This window comes from Cygnus olor, chromosome 11, assembly GCF_009769625.2.
Source record: "Cygnus olor isolate bCygOlo1 chromosome 11, bCygOlo1.pri.v2, whole genome shotgun sequence".
NCBI lineage: Eukaryota > Metazoa > Chordata > Aves > Anseriformes > Anatidae > Cygnus > Cygnus olor.
Window position 1 is genome coordinate 18,888,474 of NC_049179.1, and position 16,444 is coordinate 18,904,917.

General features: G+C 47.8%; 2 protein-coding genes across 2 annotated transcripts; both read right to left on the bottom strand.

The window, feature by feature from the left end:
* Positions 1 to 6,897, bottom strand: SELENOS (selenoprotein S). The gene is made up of 6 exons (XM_040570135.1): positions 6,640 to 6,897; positions 6,071 to 6,208; positions 4,373 to 4,479; positions 2,974 to 3,063; positions 2,792 to 2,870; positions 1 to 830 (listed from the first exon to the last, which is right to left on the bottom strand). Exons 1-6 carry the CDS (start codon positions 6,722 to 6,724, stop codon positions 751 to 753), a joined length of 579 nt encoding a protein of 192 aa, XP_040426069.1. The 5' UTR covers positions 6,725 to 6,897; the 3' UTR covers positions 1 to 750.
* Positions 6,898 to 7,247: 350 nt separating this feature from the next.
* On the bottom strand, positions 7,248 to 13,039 carry SNRPA1 (small nuclear ribonucleoprotein polypeptide A'). Its single transcript, XM_040570134.1, has 9 exons — positions 12,842 to 13,039; positions 12,424 to 12,571; positions 11,821 to 11,899; positions 10,856 to 10,902; positions 10,611 to 10,713; positions 9,990 to 10,069; positions 8,475 to 8,550; positions 7,972 to 8,065; positions 7,248 to 7,396 (listed from the first exon to the last, which is right to left on the bottom strand). Exons 1-9 carry the CDS (start codon positions 12,921 to 12,923, stop codon positions 7,338 to 7,340), a joined length of 768 nt encoding a protein of 255 aa, XP_040426068.1. The 5' UTR covers positions 12,924 to 13,039; the 3' UTR covers positions 7,248 to 7,337.
* Between the last annotated feature and the right edge of the window lie 3,405 nt (positions 13,040 to 16,444).

Genomic DNA, 16,444 nt, shown 5'->3' on the forward strand with positions numbered 1-16,444 from the left:
TTTAGGATTTGTTGGCAATTGTATTTAATATTAACTGTATCTTGTTTTTTACAAAGCAGTTGAAATTAAAAAAAAAAAAAAAAGGAATAGCAAGAAACCCCCATCTGCTGTCTAGCATCAGTAATCCTCACTGGTTTGTTCACCATTTCTAAGGAAAACATCATTCAAGGTAGCTTGTCACAGAGACTCTTCTAAAGTAACTGGCCTTCAGTGCAAATCCAGGGCGTTTGTCAGGTCATCTGGGTTTTCTCAAAGTCCCTCCTCCAAAAACTGAAGGTATGTGCCAATGGTAATATTCTTCCCTTCTAAAGGCCTTCCAGCCAAACACAGTAAATCCCACTACACGTCTGAGGATGGCAAATATCCGCATTTCACGCAGGTAAACTGAGGCCTAGATCATTCACTCAGCGGCTCGAGGCCAGTCTTTTGAAAGGCCAGCCACAGAATCCAGCTCTCAATCACAAGTGACGCATCTGGGCTGGAGACTAGGCTTCCTCACTACAGAGGGAAGAGAATGAACTGGTTATACTGACTTGGTTTCTTTCTTCACCCTCTCTAAGAGAATCGGGTATTTTTCTTGTGTAGTATCGTCTGCTGTTAATATATGCAAATGATGTAAAATCTGTTTTTAAATTAACACCTGCACTAAACCACACCCCAGAGGAGTCACTGTGACATGCCAACTGTAGGCAGTCAGACAGTGGGTAGGATTAAGCCTGCTAGTGACGTGAGACACTAGGGAGGTTAGCCTCATCCACCTGCTGACGGGCCCCTGCGGCCTGGTCTCCAGGAACACGTTCCGCCTCCTTCTCCAGACAGGGGGTTATAGCCTAGAAGGACACACAAGAAAGCCACCGTATTAATACTCATCAACACACAAGTCAAAAATAAATTTCACAATTATTTGCACCTGATTTATAGTTACTGCATAGGCAGCAACTTAAGGAAAACGAAAGCAGAGAAAATATCCAGACCTGAGATGGTTTATTTCACAGGGCTAACAGTAAAAGCCATTGCAAATCATTTGTGTTTTAATTTGACCAATTAAATTAAATTAAAATTAATTGCCATTTAATTTCTCTAAATCTGCGTTAAAGCCGTAATGCTGCTCTGCAGTTGCTGTAGAGCAGGAAGAGTTCATCTGTTCTCCCAGGGCCCTACTAGTTAGGGACTTACAATAATCTTTAATTCCAGTCCTGTAACAAATATTTTGAAGGTTAAAACGCAGATTCACTTATTACTACTACAAGATTTTTAAACGAATTTGAAAAGGCAAAAGCACACAGCGATGCAAACAGATCCTTCAGTTGAGCCTTCCAATGCCATACTACAGGCAACTTCATTTTATGAGCACGCACGTGGAAAGGTACAACTTGGCAAACATATTCAGTTTGTTCTGTACAAGGCAAAGAAAAGGAAAACCAAAAGCCTTGCTAACCAAGCAGGTTTCAAAGCAGCCTGTTCCACTGAAACTTCAAGCACCACCTCCATCTTTGAAATTTGTTTTTGTTGTACGAGCTAAGTTCTGCTTTCCAGCTTAATTCGGCAGCTGAACGGCGCAGATGGTTCTTTCACTTCATCCTTAGCTAACTCATGAGAAGATCAGAGACCTCTAATTCTATAATCCGTTAAACTTAAGCAAAGATTTTGCTTAGGCTGAAATGAGGACAGGTAGCAGCTGGAAGGATGCCTCAACCTAGTTGCCCTGATCACGTTTCTCAGCACATGAAAGAACCATGCGCTAAGAATGATCACGCATTTCTCATTCCCAGTAGCAGCAAACATTCTGTGCAAGAGCTACAGAAGATATCTGACAGTATCAGACATTAGACTGCACTCATATTAAACAACCTAAGATGAATCAATCTGTAACACTCAAAGCAGAACTTTCAGCGTTGAACAGTTACTGAGGTGTAGGACATATAAATGAAGGATCTTCAGGTTTGATACATTTAAATCAAGTGACTTATTCAGTGCTGCGCCCTAAGTGTGTTTCCCTTTTAGTCCGATACAATTGAGGTTGTCTAGGGTGATCCCTTCTGCTACGGAAATTTGTAATTAAGATATTATAGCCAAATCAGCACTTGCAGGTATGGCAAAGGCTGTTTGGCCAAGAGGAGAGGAAGGAGAGGAGCTGCATGGCTGACCTACAGCAGTGACCCTTACGGGGAGGGTTTATGGCTACAGAAAACAGTTGATCCATCGAGATAAATTTCCGTGGTTGACAGTGAGTTCAATGAAACCACCCTATGGTGGTTTGTCAGAGTTGGCAATTGTTTTATACATCTGCGGGATTTGCATATTCAATAGGTTATTACTGTAATACCTGATTAACAAGGTCACATCTACCTTAATGAGGCGTTTCATGTCCCTGAGTCTGTAAGAGAAAGTAAAATATTTTCTTCCTGCATTTAATTAGTAGTACAGGTGACTGAAAGACAGGCCAGATGTTAAATGATTGAACTTTTCCAACCATAGGGGAAGAGTCACAGAAATACTGCAAGAACCTGTATTTTTGAGTCACAACAATCTCCCTAAGTTATGGCAAAAGCATTTACAAGAAAACCGAAATACTGTCTCCCTGGGGAAAAGCACGACAGAAACTGCCTGCTAGGTTTCGTACAACGTGTGAGCAGACCACAATGGGTAAAGCTAGAGAACTTGTTTGTAAGGTACAGTTTTGTTTCCTCCCTGAACAAGAGGGAAATTACAGGTAATCACAATGACTTCGTACACAGGTAGGTAAATGCTCTGTTTCAAGCTCAAAACATCTTAAAGATTTCATACTTACCACCTCCTCTCAAAGGCTTTTTGTTTGGTTTAGATTTCGGGACTGCTGATGAGGTGGAGGCACCGGATTCTACTTCTTGCTGTTCACAAAAGTAAACGTTACTCAGAATTTAGCCAATGCGAACTTCAACTAATCTCATTACACATACATAATTGTAACCTCGTTAACACCTCAGCTGTTACCTGACTCAGTTTCAGGTTTCCTTTGTAACTTTTTCCTTCTTGCATGCTTTCCCACATTGCTATCTTCTGCCTTCGCTTCTCTTCTTCAAGCTAGGAGACAAATTGAGGATACGTAAGACAAAGATTTTAGAACTAAGAGAATTGCTCGTGCTACAGGAACAGCTACGACGGACTCATCAGAACCCAGCGGGTCTATCTTTACCCGATGCAGTACCTCAGCTTTGTGAACGCCCAAATCTTCCCAACAACAGAACAGCAACCCCCTCTTCCCCAGTACACACAAGACTGCGTCTGCAGCTTCTTTTGACCCCTTCATGCTTAAAAATATTTTGGAAGTAGAACAGAACTAAGTCTATAAAAAGTACTGAGCAAAGAATATTGCATCTGATGGCCATTTGAAGCACAACGGGGGGTTCTACGGCAGAAAACGTGCTTTTTTAAATGAACAAGCCAGCTACATATTTACATCCCAATATACACTATCAAAGGTTCTCCCTTCTCTCTTCTGAAGTAATTAATCCAAAAAAATAAATAAATTCATAGTTAGGACAGACTGCCTTCCTCTCAACAAGCAGGAAGAAAACAAGACAGCTGACCCATCCAGTCAAACAAAACCAAGTTCCCCAAGTCCAAGTACATTAGGCCCAGATTTTCTAAACAGTGGCTATTTTCTCCCACACTATGACTTTTCTTTTAACTGCCAGCATTTCTCACAGTATCAGCTATAAATTGAAACCTGAACGTAGTTGACTGCAAAAGCAAAAATAGAAGAAGAACCGGGATTAATGAGCAATATTTTTGCTGTGTTGATCACATCCACTTTTCTGCACCGCCCCAGATAGCAATACGCTATCTGTCACTACCTCAGACTGTAGCTCCAAACACTAAATCACAGCAATGTTGTGCTAAACTACGTTTCAAAGAACTCGTATTTTCCACTAAGAGCAGAAAACACACGTATGTTTAATCTAAAACTCCAGCAGATCCCCTCCAGCCATTCACGGTGCACGTAACTACGTTTCTGTAGGTACAGACTTACCTCTCAAAAAAAATACCAATCAAACAAACAAATAATAAAAGCCCAAGGTGCTCCAGACACACAAATACTGGCGGAGAATCAAGCGTCCCAGAGATTGATCGGTCCAAGAACGAGCAGAATACTAAACATATCAATAGTTTGAATGAGCGTCAGGACCTCAGGCTGACACAGCACGCAGACACACGCCTGGTGACAAGGGCCAGGTGACGAAAGGGGAAGAAACCCCACCATCTACATTCCCGCAGAGAGAACGAGTCTCCTGTCCTTCCGGCAACTAGCACGGTATAAACCTTTCTACAACAGCAGCGAAGTACCTGATGACAAGTTTAGGAGCTAAGGAAAGGAGTGCTCTCCAGTTACCTGTCTTTGTTTTTCTTTGTATCTTTCTGCTTGTGCATTCAACTCCTCTTGCATCCTGAGGCGTGCTGCTGCCAAAGCTTCCTGCCTCCTTACCACCAGGTCGGGCTCTAGGAAATCGCAAAAGGGTTTGCAAAGCAGTTCGAAATAAATTCTAAATGGTATCCTCAAAGGATGGTAACAAGGAAAGGCTCGCATCCCTTGCCACAACAGTTTTGCAGAAAATCACAGCTCAAGTCCAGTTTGCAGCTTATCTTTCACAGTAATTCATACGCTGATTTAAATCTCATAATATTTGAATATTTTTAGAGCAGTACTTCAATGGGCTTTTAATGAATACAGACACCCATGTAACAAACCCATAAAAATTAAGATTCATGCTTCTAGAATATTTGCTTCTATTTCTGAAGGATTTGTTTGACACAAATGATTTCAGAAATATCATCCAGGCTTCGCAGGGATTCCATTTTTACCCAGAGAGCTTGTTTTATTCAGAAGCATAGGGCAACCAGCCCACGTTCACTCCTACTCCTTCTGGCAATTGGTCCTGCTGGTTGGATTATGGCAGCGGGGCACTGGCAGATTTAATCTGCTCCGTCAGCGGAGAAATTACTCACAAATGTCAAACATATCTCAACAGAAAACTCGCAGTCTCGGAAAATCTACACCGAGTAACCTGGCTGGCCTTTAGAAGGGGTCAAGAGAAAAATGCTATCCAAAACAGAGGCAACTATTACTCTTTTTTATTTCCGATAGCTGAAGTACCTCCACGTTTGTTTGTCCCCTTCCATGTCTGTAACTACCCAATGATGAGCGTAAAAGAACTTCTGGTAGTTTCAGGAATTTCATTGTATAGGCAGTTCCGGCAATTAAATCAAGATCCAATTATGACTACAAAAAAACACCAGTAGGGTAAGGACAAGTGAGTAACATTTTCTGAGGTCACACGAACTGCCATGCCAGCACACCAAAGGGATCGGTGCCAAGCACTTTTCTTTCAGCAGACATACAAGCACAGCCCGCGCTTTACGGCAGCAGGTCTTGGAGTGGGGCAGGATCACGACTGCGTAAGGTTTTCAACCTTTGCCACACTGCAGAAGGCAACGCGCACAGGAGGCGGCTACACCCCAAATGTACATAATCGCAACGGAGTCAGGACTGCGAAGGAATAACTCAAAGGAGAGGAACGATGAATATTAATTAAAAAGGTCCCTCCTCCAGTACTTCCGTTTGGGTGTTTTGTTTTTCTTTGAGAATTCTGGAAGTTTTTTTGACAGATAAACGGCCACAACTCACCTGAAGCACGTGGCTCTCGAATCTCCTGCACTGTCAGACCAGCCATTCCCTTGTGCTGCAGAGCCCTGCTCCTTCCCTCCTGACCACATTGCTTCCTAACACAACCCCACCACAACACAGACTTTTAAAAACATTTCTCGTTCCCCCCCCCCCCCCAGTCTCTTCAGCAAGAAGATCTACACGCTTCCATGGGCCCTAACGGCCACCCTGAGTACCCCTCACAGTTAAAATCCCCCAGAGCGGAATCTCTTTCCGCTGTCATTAAGCAAGATCCTGCCTGTGTGGAGCCCAACAGCTGTCAGCCATCCCGTAGCGACTGAGGAGTGCAGCAGGAACCTAGAGGCTGACAACCACACCTCAGCACCACCGCACACAGCCCCGAGGAGCACGCGAGGCTTTACTGACCAATATCTGCTGCATCAACCGCTCCTGACCGGCCGCCCGGCCTGGCGGCCAGGCTTTGGGATATCTTCTGGACGATGACATAGACGGCGACGCAGGCCAGAAGGATGTACCAGCCGTAGTTGGACAGCAGCGAGCCCACTGCGATGGATGGGGACGAGGCGCGGGTTAGGGCGGGCTGCCTGCCGCCACCAGCCACACACCCCTCCCACCCCTTAACTTCCCAACCCCAGGCTCCAGACCCCGGTTTCCCTCACGCCCCAAGCTCCGAGCCCTGCTCCCCTCACACCCCCTGCCTCAACCCCAGCTCCCCTCACGGCCCGGGCTCCGGGCCCGGTTCCCCTCCTAACCCACCCCCAGCCCCAGCCCCCCTCACAGCCCCCTCCTCAGGCCCGCTTCTCCCCCCAGCCCCAAGCTCCGGCCCCAGCTCCCCTCACACGCCCAGGCCCGGTTCTCCCCCCAGCTCCAGGCCCCAGCCCCGGTTCCCGTCACACCCCCAGGCCCCAGCTCCCCTCACACCCCAGGCCCAGCCCCAGCCCCCCTCACAGCCCCTCCTCGGGCCCGGCTCCTACCCGCGTGCCGCAGTAGCTCGGCGCCGCCCCCGCCCCGCTCCAGCCCCGTTCCGCCATCCCCGGCCCCGCCGCCCCCCAGCTCCATCGCCCCGCTCCCCGTCGCCACCGCCCCCTCCTCCTCCTCCTGCCGGCCGGGCGCCGCGCCGCCAATCACCGCCCGCCCCGTGCCGTGCCCCGCCCGCTGGGCGAGCGGGGAGCCAATGGGGTTAAGCGAACTCCGCCTCCCGGGCCAATAGCGGGGCGACAGAGTGGAAAGGGGGCGAGATCAGAACGGCGAGGACCAATGAGAAAGTGAGGGCGGGGAGGCCAATGGGGGCGCAACAGCAGCGGGCGGTGCCGCCTTCCTTAAGGCCCGCCCCCCCGGTTCCCCATATAAGGTCTGGCCACGCCCACCCGCCCTCGATGGACCACCCCCTTGTCTCTGACCACGCCCCCACCCACAAAGGACCGCCCCTCCCGGCTTTGACCACGCCCCTGCCCGCGAAGGACCGCCCCTCCCGGTCATGGCCACGCCCCCATTCCCCAAGACCACGCCCCCCTTGTCCCAGGCCACACCCCCAGGCCCCCCAGACCACGCCCCCCGGCAGCAGCAACTCAGCACCAGCGGCCCCCGGCCCCGCTCCTTTATTGAGGGGTGACCGCGGCGCAGAACCCCCGGCACGGCCCCAAGGGAAGCCCCCGGCGGCGCCGGCCCCCCGCTAGGAGCCGTTGGGGACGGCGTCTTCCTCCATCTCCTCCTCGGCGTCCTCGGCCGGCCCTGGGGGAGACAGGCGGGGGTCAGCGGGGTGTATAATAACGCGTAATAGTGCAAAGTGTTAACAAACGCCCCAAAAAAAGGTGGATTGCGGGGGGTCTCAGCTGCGGGTAACGAGCGGTGGTGGCAGCCTGCAGCTAGGGGGTGTCTGCTCGTGGTCACAGAGACCCCCCGGGGGACGCCCAGAGACCCCCCGGGGGACGCCCAGAGACCCCCCGGGGGACGCCCAGAGACCCCCCGGGGGACGCCCAAAATCCTGGGATCATTGTTCTTTAAACGACTGGGACGAACTGCTTGGAGGCAGGCGATAAGGCTAAGCGCTTACAGCCGACACCGCGGCACCTTGCTGCTCCCCACGAGACCCTGTGCCAGTTCCGAACCCCATGCTGGCAGCCAGGCGGCTCCCCTGCTCGCCGCAGAGCCTTAGGGCTGATCCCCGGCCATCGAATTATGGGGGTTTTTAACGAGTTTTTTTTTTCAACTCTTTCACTATTTGCCCCTTCCGACTTAAAGCACTTGCTGAGCACTTAAGACACGTAGGTTCTGTTTGGAAACCAGCAGTAGAAGCAGAGCGTGACCTGGTTTTCGCTCCCTGCCGGGTATCTGACCAGCCTGCAGCAAGCCTTTCAGCCTCTCCACTTCAGCCAAAGTCGAGGCATTTGCTATGGCAGTCTAAAAAACGGACAAAAGAACACGATGAACCTTCACACGCAGCACGTCAGTCTGTTTAAAATAAACATACCAAGTTTCTTTTCCACCTAAGCGAAGCTAAGCTTTTACATTCTAGAAGGTTCTAGATATGACAAAGCACGAACTTACTTCCTCCCTTATTAAACAAGCTGTTCTACTCTGGGAGAACTCTAAGCTCAGGACAAAGTTTCAGTTAAAACCTCAAAAAAACAGGTATGCCATAGAAGAAAACTTACAGGAGAAGCACCTACAACAAACAGGACGTACTGTTCTATTCATCTGAGCAGAGTCAGATGTTGCCAGGAAAAAAAAAATAAAAAAACATTTTTTGTTTGGATTCACAGTTTTTCTCCTCCATTTTTGTCCCCGTGTGCTGTCCTGCCATACCTACCTTAATTGCCTCGACATCACCTGGGGAGGGCCCAGTTTTCTTTTTGTCCGTTGGCAGACCTGCGCCTGGATTGAAGCTTCAAAGAAAAAAAAAAAAAGTAAAGTATCATTACACCCTGTGAGGAGCACGTGCTTCTCTTACTTCCAAACCAGGTTTGGAAGCATTTCATTCAATCAAGTGTAGTATCTTATCTTTGTTAACAAACTGATACAGTGAATGGCCTCCTTCAGAAACACCAGCAACTTGTCCTCAGGGTCCCGCTCCCCCTCCCACCTTTCATCTGCTCATAACGAGAGGCAGGGCATAATTTATCAAGTATATGACAAGAGCTACTCGATTTGGATGTTGTTGAACACTCCGTTTTGTCCGTCCCCGTTACAAAAGCAGGGTGGATAAGTACAGAGTAAATGAAATGGGGGTTTCCTTTTCTTACACATCTAACGTGCCATTGTGGCAGCCTGTGTTAAAGCCTGCGCTACTCTAGGTAGAATCTTAAACTTCTGCTTTTCAGAGTTACCTGGTTTAAGAAAAAAAACCAAACTTTTGTAGTCTGTGAAAATGGGAGTTACTGACTAAGCAGCAGGAAAGACTTTCCTGAAATGCTGACCCAGCCTCAGAAACCTGCAGCCTCTTCTGCAGCTATAGGGAGATTTTCTTTGTATGTTTATCAAACTATTGAGATCACCGATTTACCTGTTCTAAAACTACCAGACCTGAACCCCCCCCCCTTTTTTTTTTTTTTTTAATACTTACAATCCTTAGTGAAAGTCCACCTGTTACAGTTTTAGATGCCAAATACATTTGAGATACTTTCGTTACTTAGCTATGAATTTGGAAATGCTGTTGCCAGGCGTGATCTGAATTCTGTTTTCCAAACAACTCAATGAAAAATTAAACAAAAAGAAGGCCAGGTTACACAGGGCCCTGGACAACCTGATCTAGTGGGTGGCATCCCTGCCCACGGCAGGAGGGTTGGAACAAGATGATATTTAAGGTCCCTTCCAACCTGAGCCATTCTATGACGTACCATTTAAGAATTTAGTTAAATAAGCATACATTTTTATATTAAAATATACCTTAAAATATATTATTTATATATTTTATATTAAACTAAATGTTTTCATCTGCATTTATCCTCCTAGTTAAAACAGGTTCTACTGTTTAGAGTCCCTAGAAAAACATAAGATTTTTCAGTTACCGATCAGCTAGAGAGTGGAAAAATAAACGTACAAACAAACAATGGCCGCCTCTTTGCGGTAAAGTAACAGAGGGGGGGAAAAAAGGTTTCCAGCTTGTTGATGTAAATGAATCCACCCTGACCAAAGATCTCTTTCAGAAGTATTTCTGAGCTGTATTCACCACCATCCAAAACTTAGTCAGAAGTGCCTTGTGGAATCACCCTACCAAAGTTAAGCCATCCTGCCAATAACGGCTGTTTCAGTGTAGCGCGTAATGCCGCACACAAAGTGGTGTTTCTGAAGGAGAACGCCAGCGTAAATTTATTTTTCATCTTACGTTTTTGTTCTCCTGGCAATATCCTTTGCAAGCTGTGCACCCCGTTTGCCCTTGAACATTTTCTCTGCCTCCTGTCGCTCCTACAGCGATACCACACACACAAAGTTAATTTAGGAACATTGCATTTTGCAAAGTTGCTGTCTTTGCAAAGAAAGATGCTTTGGCTCATCTTCATCAGCGAACATTGGCACACGGAGAGCAGACGTAACAACAAGCACACAAACACTGTCCAAACGCTCAGACTCAAGGCGTATCAGCCTAACGCTCTGAAAAACAACAGCTCTCCCACACTGCATCTTCACTGAGAACAGAGGGCTCCGCTGTGATTTCTCAATCCTTTCTCCAGATCTCTTTCTGCCAACAAAACTAGCCAGCCAGAAGAGAATCAGACTAAACAAACGATGGCAGTAAAACATAGTTAAATGTAATTAAGCAGACTAGATTTCTTAACAGAATGAAATCATAAAAGAAAGCAAAGCACATGTTTTAAAGCCACTTAGATTCATAGTTTAATACAATTTACAAATATGGCAAAAAGCTTGCTCTTGCCACTAAAGTTTCAAGAACGTAACAAGAAAAAAGGTCTTCATCGTGTGCTGAATCAGAAGAGAGTAGACTTACTTTGAGTTTTACTTTCTGAAAATCCAGTACTCTGACTTGAGGAACTTTGTGGATTACATACAGTCTGTAATGCTTCTTATTTGTTACAGGGTTCCTTAAAATGCTACAAAGTAAATAAAGGTTACAAAGAGGTACTTAATATGAAATATATTAAAATAAATTAAGATATAGCTATATTCAAATACAGATATAAATTCAGAGGAAAAACACAAAACAAAGTAACTTCTCTCTTCAAGATTACTTACCTCAGATACGTCAATGATTTAATACTTGATAATGGATCCAGTTCACCCTACATAATGGGAACACAGAAACAATCTTGAATGCATTTAATAAGAATCCAATATTTGAAAACAAAGTTCTTAAACTTCTACCAGTCTTTATAAGTTACTGCTTCAGAGTCAGGATAGTCTCACGTTCATTCCAAGCTTATTTTTTTGAAAATTTAGGCAAATAGCATTTGTACTGTGGCAAATGACTGCAGTAAGTCAATGAAGTTTCAAGTAATACTACTATACGCAATTTAAGGTGGCCAACTGAGCCAAAAGTTTTGATTTCTACTATGGAAAAGATACGTTCCAGAAACAGGTGGAAAAAAGAGCAACGAAGCAAGTTTCATTTTTAACAAATGAATTAAGAATAAGAAAATTGCAAGTAGACCTGCTGGTATTAAATCTGCTCAAATGCTATATAAAGGATTCAAATCTGCTCAACTTTTACACATAACACCACTAACAAAACCAATAAGGTTGCACTCAGGCTCTTGGCTTATGAATTAAATAATTCAAATGGAGAACATTAGATGCACTTGTGTTTTCCAGTTCTGAATAAGTGACCAAAAAGAAGTTTTAAAAGAGAATTTTCATACAGTTTTTAAAAAGAGACTGTTTGTTCAGTCCAATATTAGACCTAACAGTATTTAATCTCAAAGTAATTAGATCACCTTTGTGAATGCTCCTCACTAGACTCTCATATGTGTTTTAGAAATCAATTAGAATTACTACAGCTATTTTAACAGGAAACCCACCCAAACTTTTTGACTGCTGTTCCTCTGCATGCTGCAAGTTATGTTAATTAAACCATACACACCGACATACACACCACACTACCAAATTCACATGGTATTTTTCTAAAGAAAAAGGTTAATTAGAAAGACGACAAAACCACACAACTTAGTCCTGTTTGGATTTATTCTGCATCAGTAGCTTACCAATTCGGCAATGTTATTGTTGGTAAGAACGAGCTCCGTGAGGCTGGGCAGAGCCTGCTCAAGTCCCTCACCGATCCGACTGAAGAAGAACAAAAATCCAAAGGTTTAACTTAGGCTGGAAATTAGCAATGGCGAAGACACGCAAATATGAAAATATAGAGCTTCTCTCTTAAAGATAACCAAGTCTGACACTGGCACAAGTTTGGGTTGGCATCAGCTACAAGACTTTTTCTAACCAAAGCAGCATAAAATACCAGCTGGCACTGAAAGAGCATTAGATGTGTGATATGAGTTACATTCATTCAACTGCAGGTATCCCTGTTTGCCTGTTCTTTATGGGGATGGTAAATGAACTCCAAAGATTCTAGCCAAGTTCCAGACTCTGTATGTCACTGTCCTGTCTGAAAAGTGAAGACTGATCAGGGACAAATTTTTTCAATGAACAAAGCAAGCAAGCTGAATAGGGCTTATACAGTATTCACTGCCATTTTTTTCCCCACAAAACAAACACTTCTACAACTACCCTGCACTGACAGATGCACAGATGCTTCTCTTCCCAAGAGCACCTTCCTCTGCCCCAGGGTCCCAAACTCGACCACTCACCAAATCCTGTTGTTATTCATCAGGAGGGTTTTCAGCCTCCTCAGCAGGGGGAACCCGTCCAGCTTACGGATCTCGTTGTCAGAGAAATCGATCGCATCGAACTGGTCCAAAGTGGCGCCTAAATTCTCGATAACGGGGATTTTATAGCCTGCGGGAGAGAAAGTAAGGCATGGATTAGAGGGTGGCTACAGAAGAGTAAAACACAGCCAAAAACAGGGCCTCAGGGAGACGCCTGGACAGAGGGATTGCTAAAAAAGCCTCCAGGGCGCCTTTACCCCGCTCCCGCACAGAATAAAGCCTCCAACAGCCCCCGCAGCCTCCCCAAAGGCCAAAAAACGAGTCCCTGGGCCCAAAACCAATCCCCACAGCGCCGGGCCCAGCTCCCCCCCGGGGCCCAGCTCCCCCCTCAGCCCCGCACCGCGCAGGTCGAGCTCTCGGTCCCGGACGGCGTTGGTGTACTGCGCCGCCTGCTCGATCAGCTCCGCCGTGAGCTTCACCATCCCGCCGGGCCGTGCTAGGCCGCACCAGGCCGAGCCGTGCCGAGCCTCCCCGTGCCGTGCCGAGCCGCGCCGAGCCCGCCCCGCTCCGCCAGGCCCCGCAGCCGAGCGCCGAGCAGGCACCGCCCGCCGCCCGCCCCCCTTCTTCTCCGCCCCTCGGCTCCTCCTCCGCGAAATGGCGGCCGGGGAGGGCGAGGGGGAGGCGGGAAGAGCGTGGTGGTGGTCGCTTTTAGGTTCAGCTCTGTCACCTGAACAATATAAGTTCTTCGTCACGTGGCGGTGAAAACTCCTGTGGTTCAATTTATACCCATTACTCCTTGTGCTATCACCGGCCACCACTTAGATGAGTTTGGCCCCATGCCCTTTACATTGCCCCCTCAGGTATCTATAGAGGTTGATAAGATCCCCTCTCAATCTCCTCTTCTCTAGACTCAACAGGCCCAGCTCGCTTAGTCTTTCCTCATAGGACAGATGCTCCAATCCCTTAACCATTTTCATGGCACTGCACTGGACCTTCCCTAGAAGCTCTACGTCCCTCTTGTACTGAATCATGGAGGAGCATGGAGTCCCAACTCCCAGCTCCACACAGGATCACCCAAAACCCAAACCGTGTGTCTGAGAGCGGTGTCCAAATGTGTCTTGAACTCTGTCAGGCTTGGTGCCGTGACCACTGCCCTGGGCAGCCTGTGGCAGTGCCCAACCGCCCTCTCAGTGCCGAACCTTTTCCCAATGTCCAGCCTGACCCTCCCCTGTCCCAGCTCCATGACATTCCTTCGGGTCCTGTCGCTGTCCCCAGAGAGCAGAGCTCAGCGCCTGCCCCTCTGCTCCCCTCAGGAGGAGATCACTGTACAGATGGTGTCTGGGGTGCACTGGGGACACCCCAGGGTGCGGGACCTCTAAAAGAGGGGAGCACAGGGACTCCTGTGGGTGCCCCCCAAGTCACACTCTTCCCTTTGTCCCTCATATCCTTCTAAATCTCACCACTTTAAATGTCTTTAAACAGTGCTTTTCCACACAGTTGGAACCTCATCCCCCCAGGGAGCTGGGGGGAGCCACAGCAAGGGCCCAGGGGAGCAGCTCTGCTCAGGTGCGGCCTTCGCTTGGGGCGTTTGGGCAATTCCCTGCGAGTGCCGCCATAGCACCAGAGCACTTCAGCAGCTCGTCAGCAGAGGGAACTGATGTCCTACAAACGCCTCTGCCTTTGGCCAAAGCAGCCCCAAGTGTCCCAGGGTGCCTCTGTCACCCCTCTCTCCCCAGGCCAGGGGAAGGCCAGGCCTTGCAGATGTTGGAAAACTTTGGGTCTTTCATTTGTCTGCAGCAGCACTGCTGAGAAGGGCAGCGATCCTTCTCTATGGGCTCCTAGCAGCAATTGTGAATGTTGAGGGAAAACGTACAAAATCAGAAGTTTTTTTGCCCCAAGCCCTCCTCTCATGGACAACATGACCCAGCCAGAGGCCATTGCAGTCTCCCTTGTGGCAAAACCTCTGCTGAGCTGCGGTTTCTCCACGAGCTGCGGTTTCTCCACGTTCCCAACAGCTCGGTTCTGTGCACAGCCAGAGAGTGCAGAGCCCTGCATCCAAGCACATCTATCAACGGAGTAAAGGCTTGGCTTTGCTATCCATTAAACCCTAAAACAGGCAGAAGCTGTTACCAGAGCTTCCCTCTCTGCTTCTGGCATTTCAGATCAGACTAACTCTGCAGGAGTCCAGGCAGAGCAGGCTGGGGACCTGCTTCCCGTGGGCTGAATGGCAGCAAGCGGGCTGCTTTCCCTTGGACAGTCAGCTGCTGTGCTTTTAGCCAGTGGGACTGTGCTTTTTCAAACAAGTGCTGCTCCCTTCCTGCTACACAGCCAGGGCAGCCTCACACAGTAATTACAGCTCTTGGTGCTTTCCACCATCCCAGCAGCAGTTTGGGCTTTGCTCCCGAATACAGGGTTGCCCGTAAACACCTTCCCACTGCAGCGCTCGAGACAGTCGCTCTGGCATCTCCACATGCTTTCCAGCTCTCAGGGAAGAAATGATGGGCTGGGAGCACTGCAGGCTGCAGCACAACATTCACCTTTCGCCTTCAAGATAAAGCACACTTTCAAGTGGCATCACCCACCTCCTGACCCACTTTACGGATTTGGAAAGCTGAGGAAGAGCTGGGTGTATCTCTTGGGGAGCTGAGATGGCTCAGCCTGCCGTGCCTGGGCAGGCAGCTTCACTTCAGTGTAAACCAGGTCCAAGGCTGGTGAGCTGCCTGGCATTAACGTCAGGTAGTCACAGCCAAGGCACTTGGCCCCATTGGCAGGGCTCGGCTGGCAGCAGCAGCACTTTGCAGATGGATGAGCCACAGTGCAGGTGACGTTAACTGAAGGTGGCATGGGAAGGGAAGTGGTTGGTCACCCCCAGGTCCCCAAATCCTGCTGAATGTCACCACGCCACCACCTCTGTGACCCTGGAAAAATACTTCTCCAGCCCTCAAGGCTCCCTCTGTGAGATGAGGCAGAATGATTTCTGCATCTACCACTATCTAGGGAAGGATTTTATTTTTTTGGGAGCTGTGACATTTCTGTGAACCCAGAGGATGTGACGACAGTGTGAGTGCTGCAGCCACGTTTGGCACCACACAGGGATGGCTCATACTTTTCTTTTGGGAGCATCCAGCAGCAGCATCCTGTGAGTGACGCCTGGCTTGGTCCCCAGGATTACAGTGTCAGCGCTGGCTCCGTTCTGGCTGGCAATCCCTGCGGAGGTGTCGGCTGAGGTCACTCAGTTCCTGTGCTCCCTGCTAAAGAAACACCCTCGCTGCTGTCTGTGACCAATGCTACATACGAAAGCACGTAGTCAGGTTTTTATAACATCTGCGTTTCTTTAAAAGAAGTTAGGAGAGAGCAAGAGAAAGAGGTGTCATAAGCAGAGATGAATTAGCAGCGTGGTTGCACATGACTAAGGAATCACACGATGGGAAAGTCGATGCAATCTTCAGTTGTTTCAGGCAGACATTGAAAGGAGATTCTCTTCAGCCTCCTGGGAAGCAGGTCCTGCCCCTGACAAGGCTAAACAAAATGGGGACCTTTCTCCTACAGCACAGTATAGCAGCGTGCCTCAGCTCTCTGGCTGTAATGGAGCCGTAACTGAGAGCAGACAGATTCTTGGTGTCAGACGCGGTACATGAGCTCTTAAAAGCCCCTTCTTTGTAATGGAAAGTCAAAGTGATGATTTTTAAGATGTGTGTTCTCCACCTGCCAGCTATGAAATGGCCGATGGCTGTGAACGCAACCTCGCAGCCAAACAGCAAATGAGGAGTCAGGCTACTCTAAGAAGATTTTCCAGAAAACAGCTATTATGGATCGGTCACTGGTGCCAAGAGACAATAGAGAAATGTGCTTTAATACACTGCCTAAGTATTCGTTTATCTTGAAGAGACAGCCACTTTGATCCTCTGAGCATACCAGTGTCAGAGAGACTTTAATAGCTCCAAGCTAGCATTGCAATAGCTTAGATAAATAATCTGAATTTTATTACTTTCCAAGAATGATT

What these genes read in the sequence shown, in the direction of transcription:
- SELENOS (XM_040570135.1), bottom strand. Translation starts at nt 6,724, where the DNA reads ATGGAGCTGGGGGGCGGCGGGGCCGGGGATGGCGGAACGGGGCTGGAG. An exon ending in ACAAAGAAAAACAAAGACAG is followed by an intron (nt 3,064 to 4,372) that starts GTAACTGGAGAG and finishes TTTGTCTCCTAG; the next exon opens with CTTGAAGAAGAGAAGCGAAG. An exon ending in AAAGCCTTTGAGAGGAGGTG is followed by an intron (nt 831 to 2,791) that starts GTAAGTATGAAA and finishes GTGTCCTTCTAG; the next exon opens with GCTATAACCCCCTGTCTGGA.
- SNRPA1 (XM_040570134.1), bottom strand. Translation starts at nt 12,923, where the DNA reads ATGGTGAAGCTCACGGCGGAGCTGATCGAGCAGGCGGCGCAGTACACC. An exon ending in CCGAGAGCTCGACCTGCGCG is followed by an intron (nt 12,572 to 12,841) that starts GTGCGGGGCTGA and finishes TCTCTCCCGCAG; the next exon opens with GCTATAAAATCCCCGTTATC. An exon ending in CGGCAGGGAGCGAAAACCAG is followed by an intron (nt 7,397 to 7,971) that starts GTCACGCTCTGC and finishes TGTCTCCCCCAG; the next exon opens with GGCCGGCCGAGGACGCCGAG.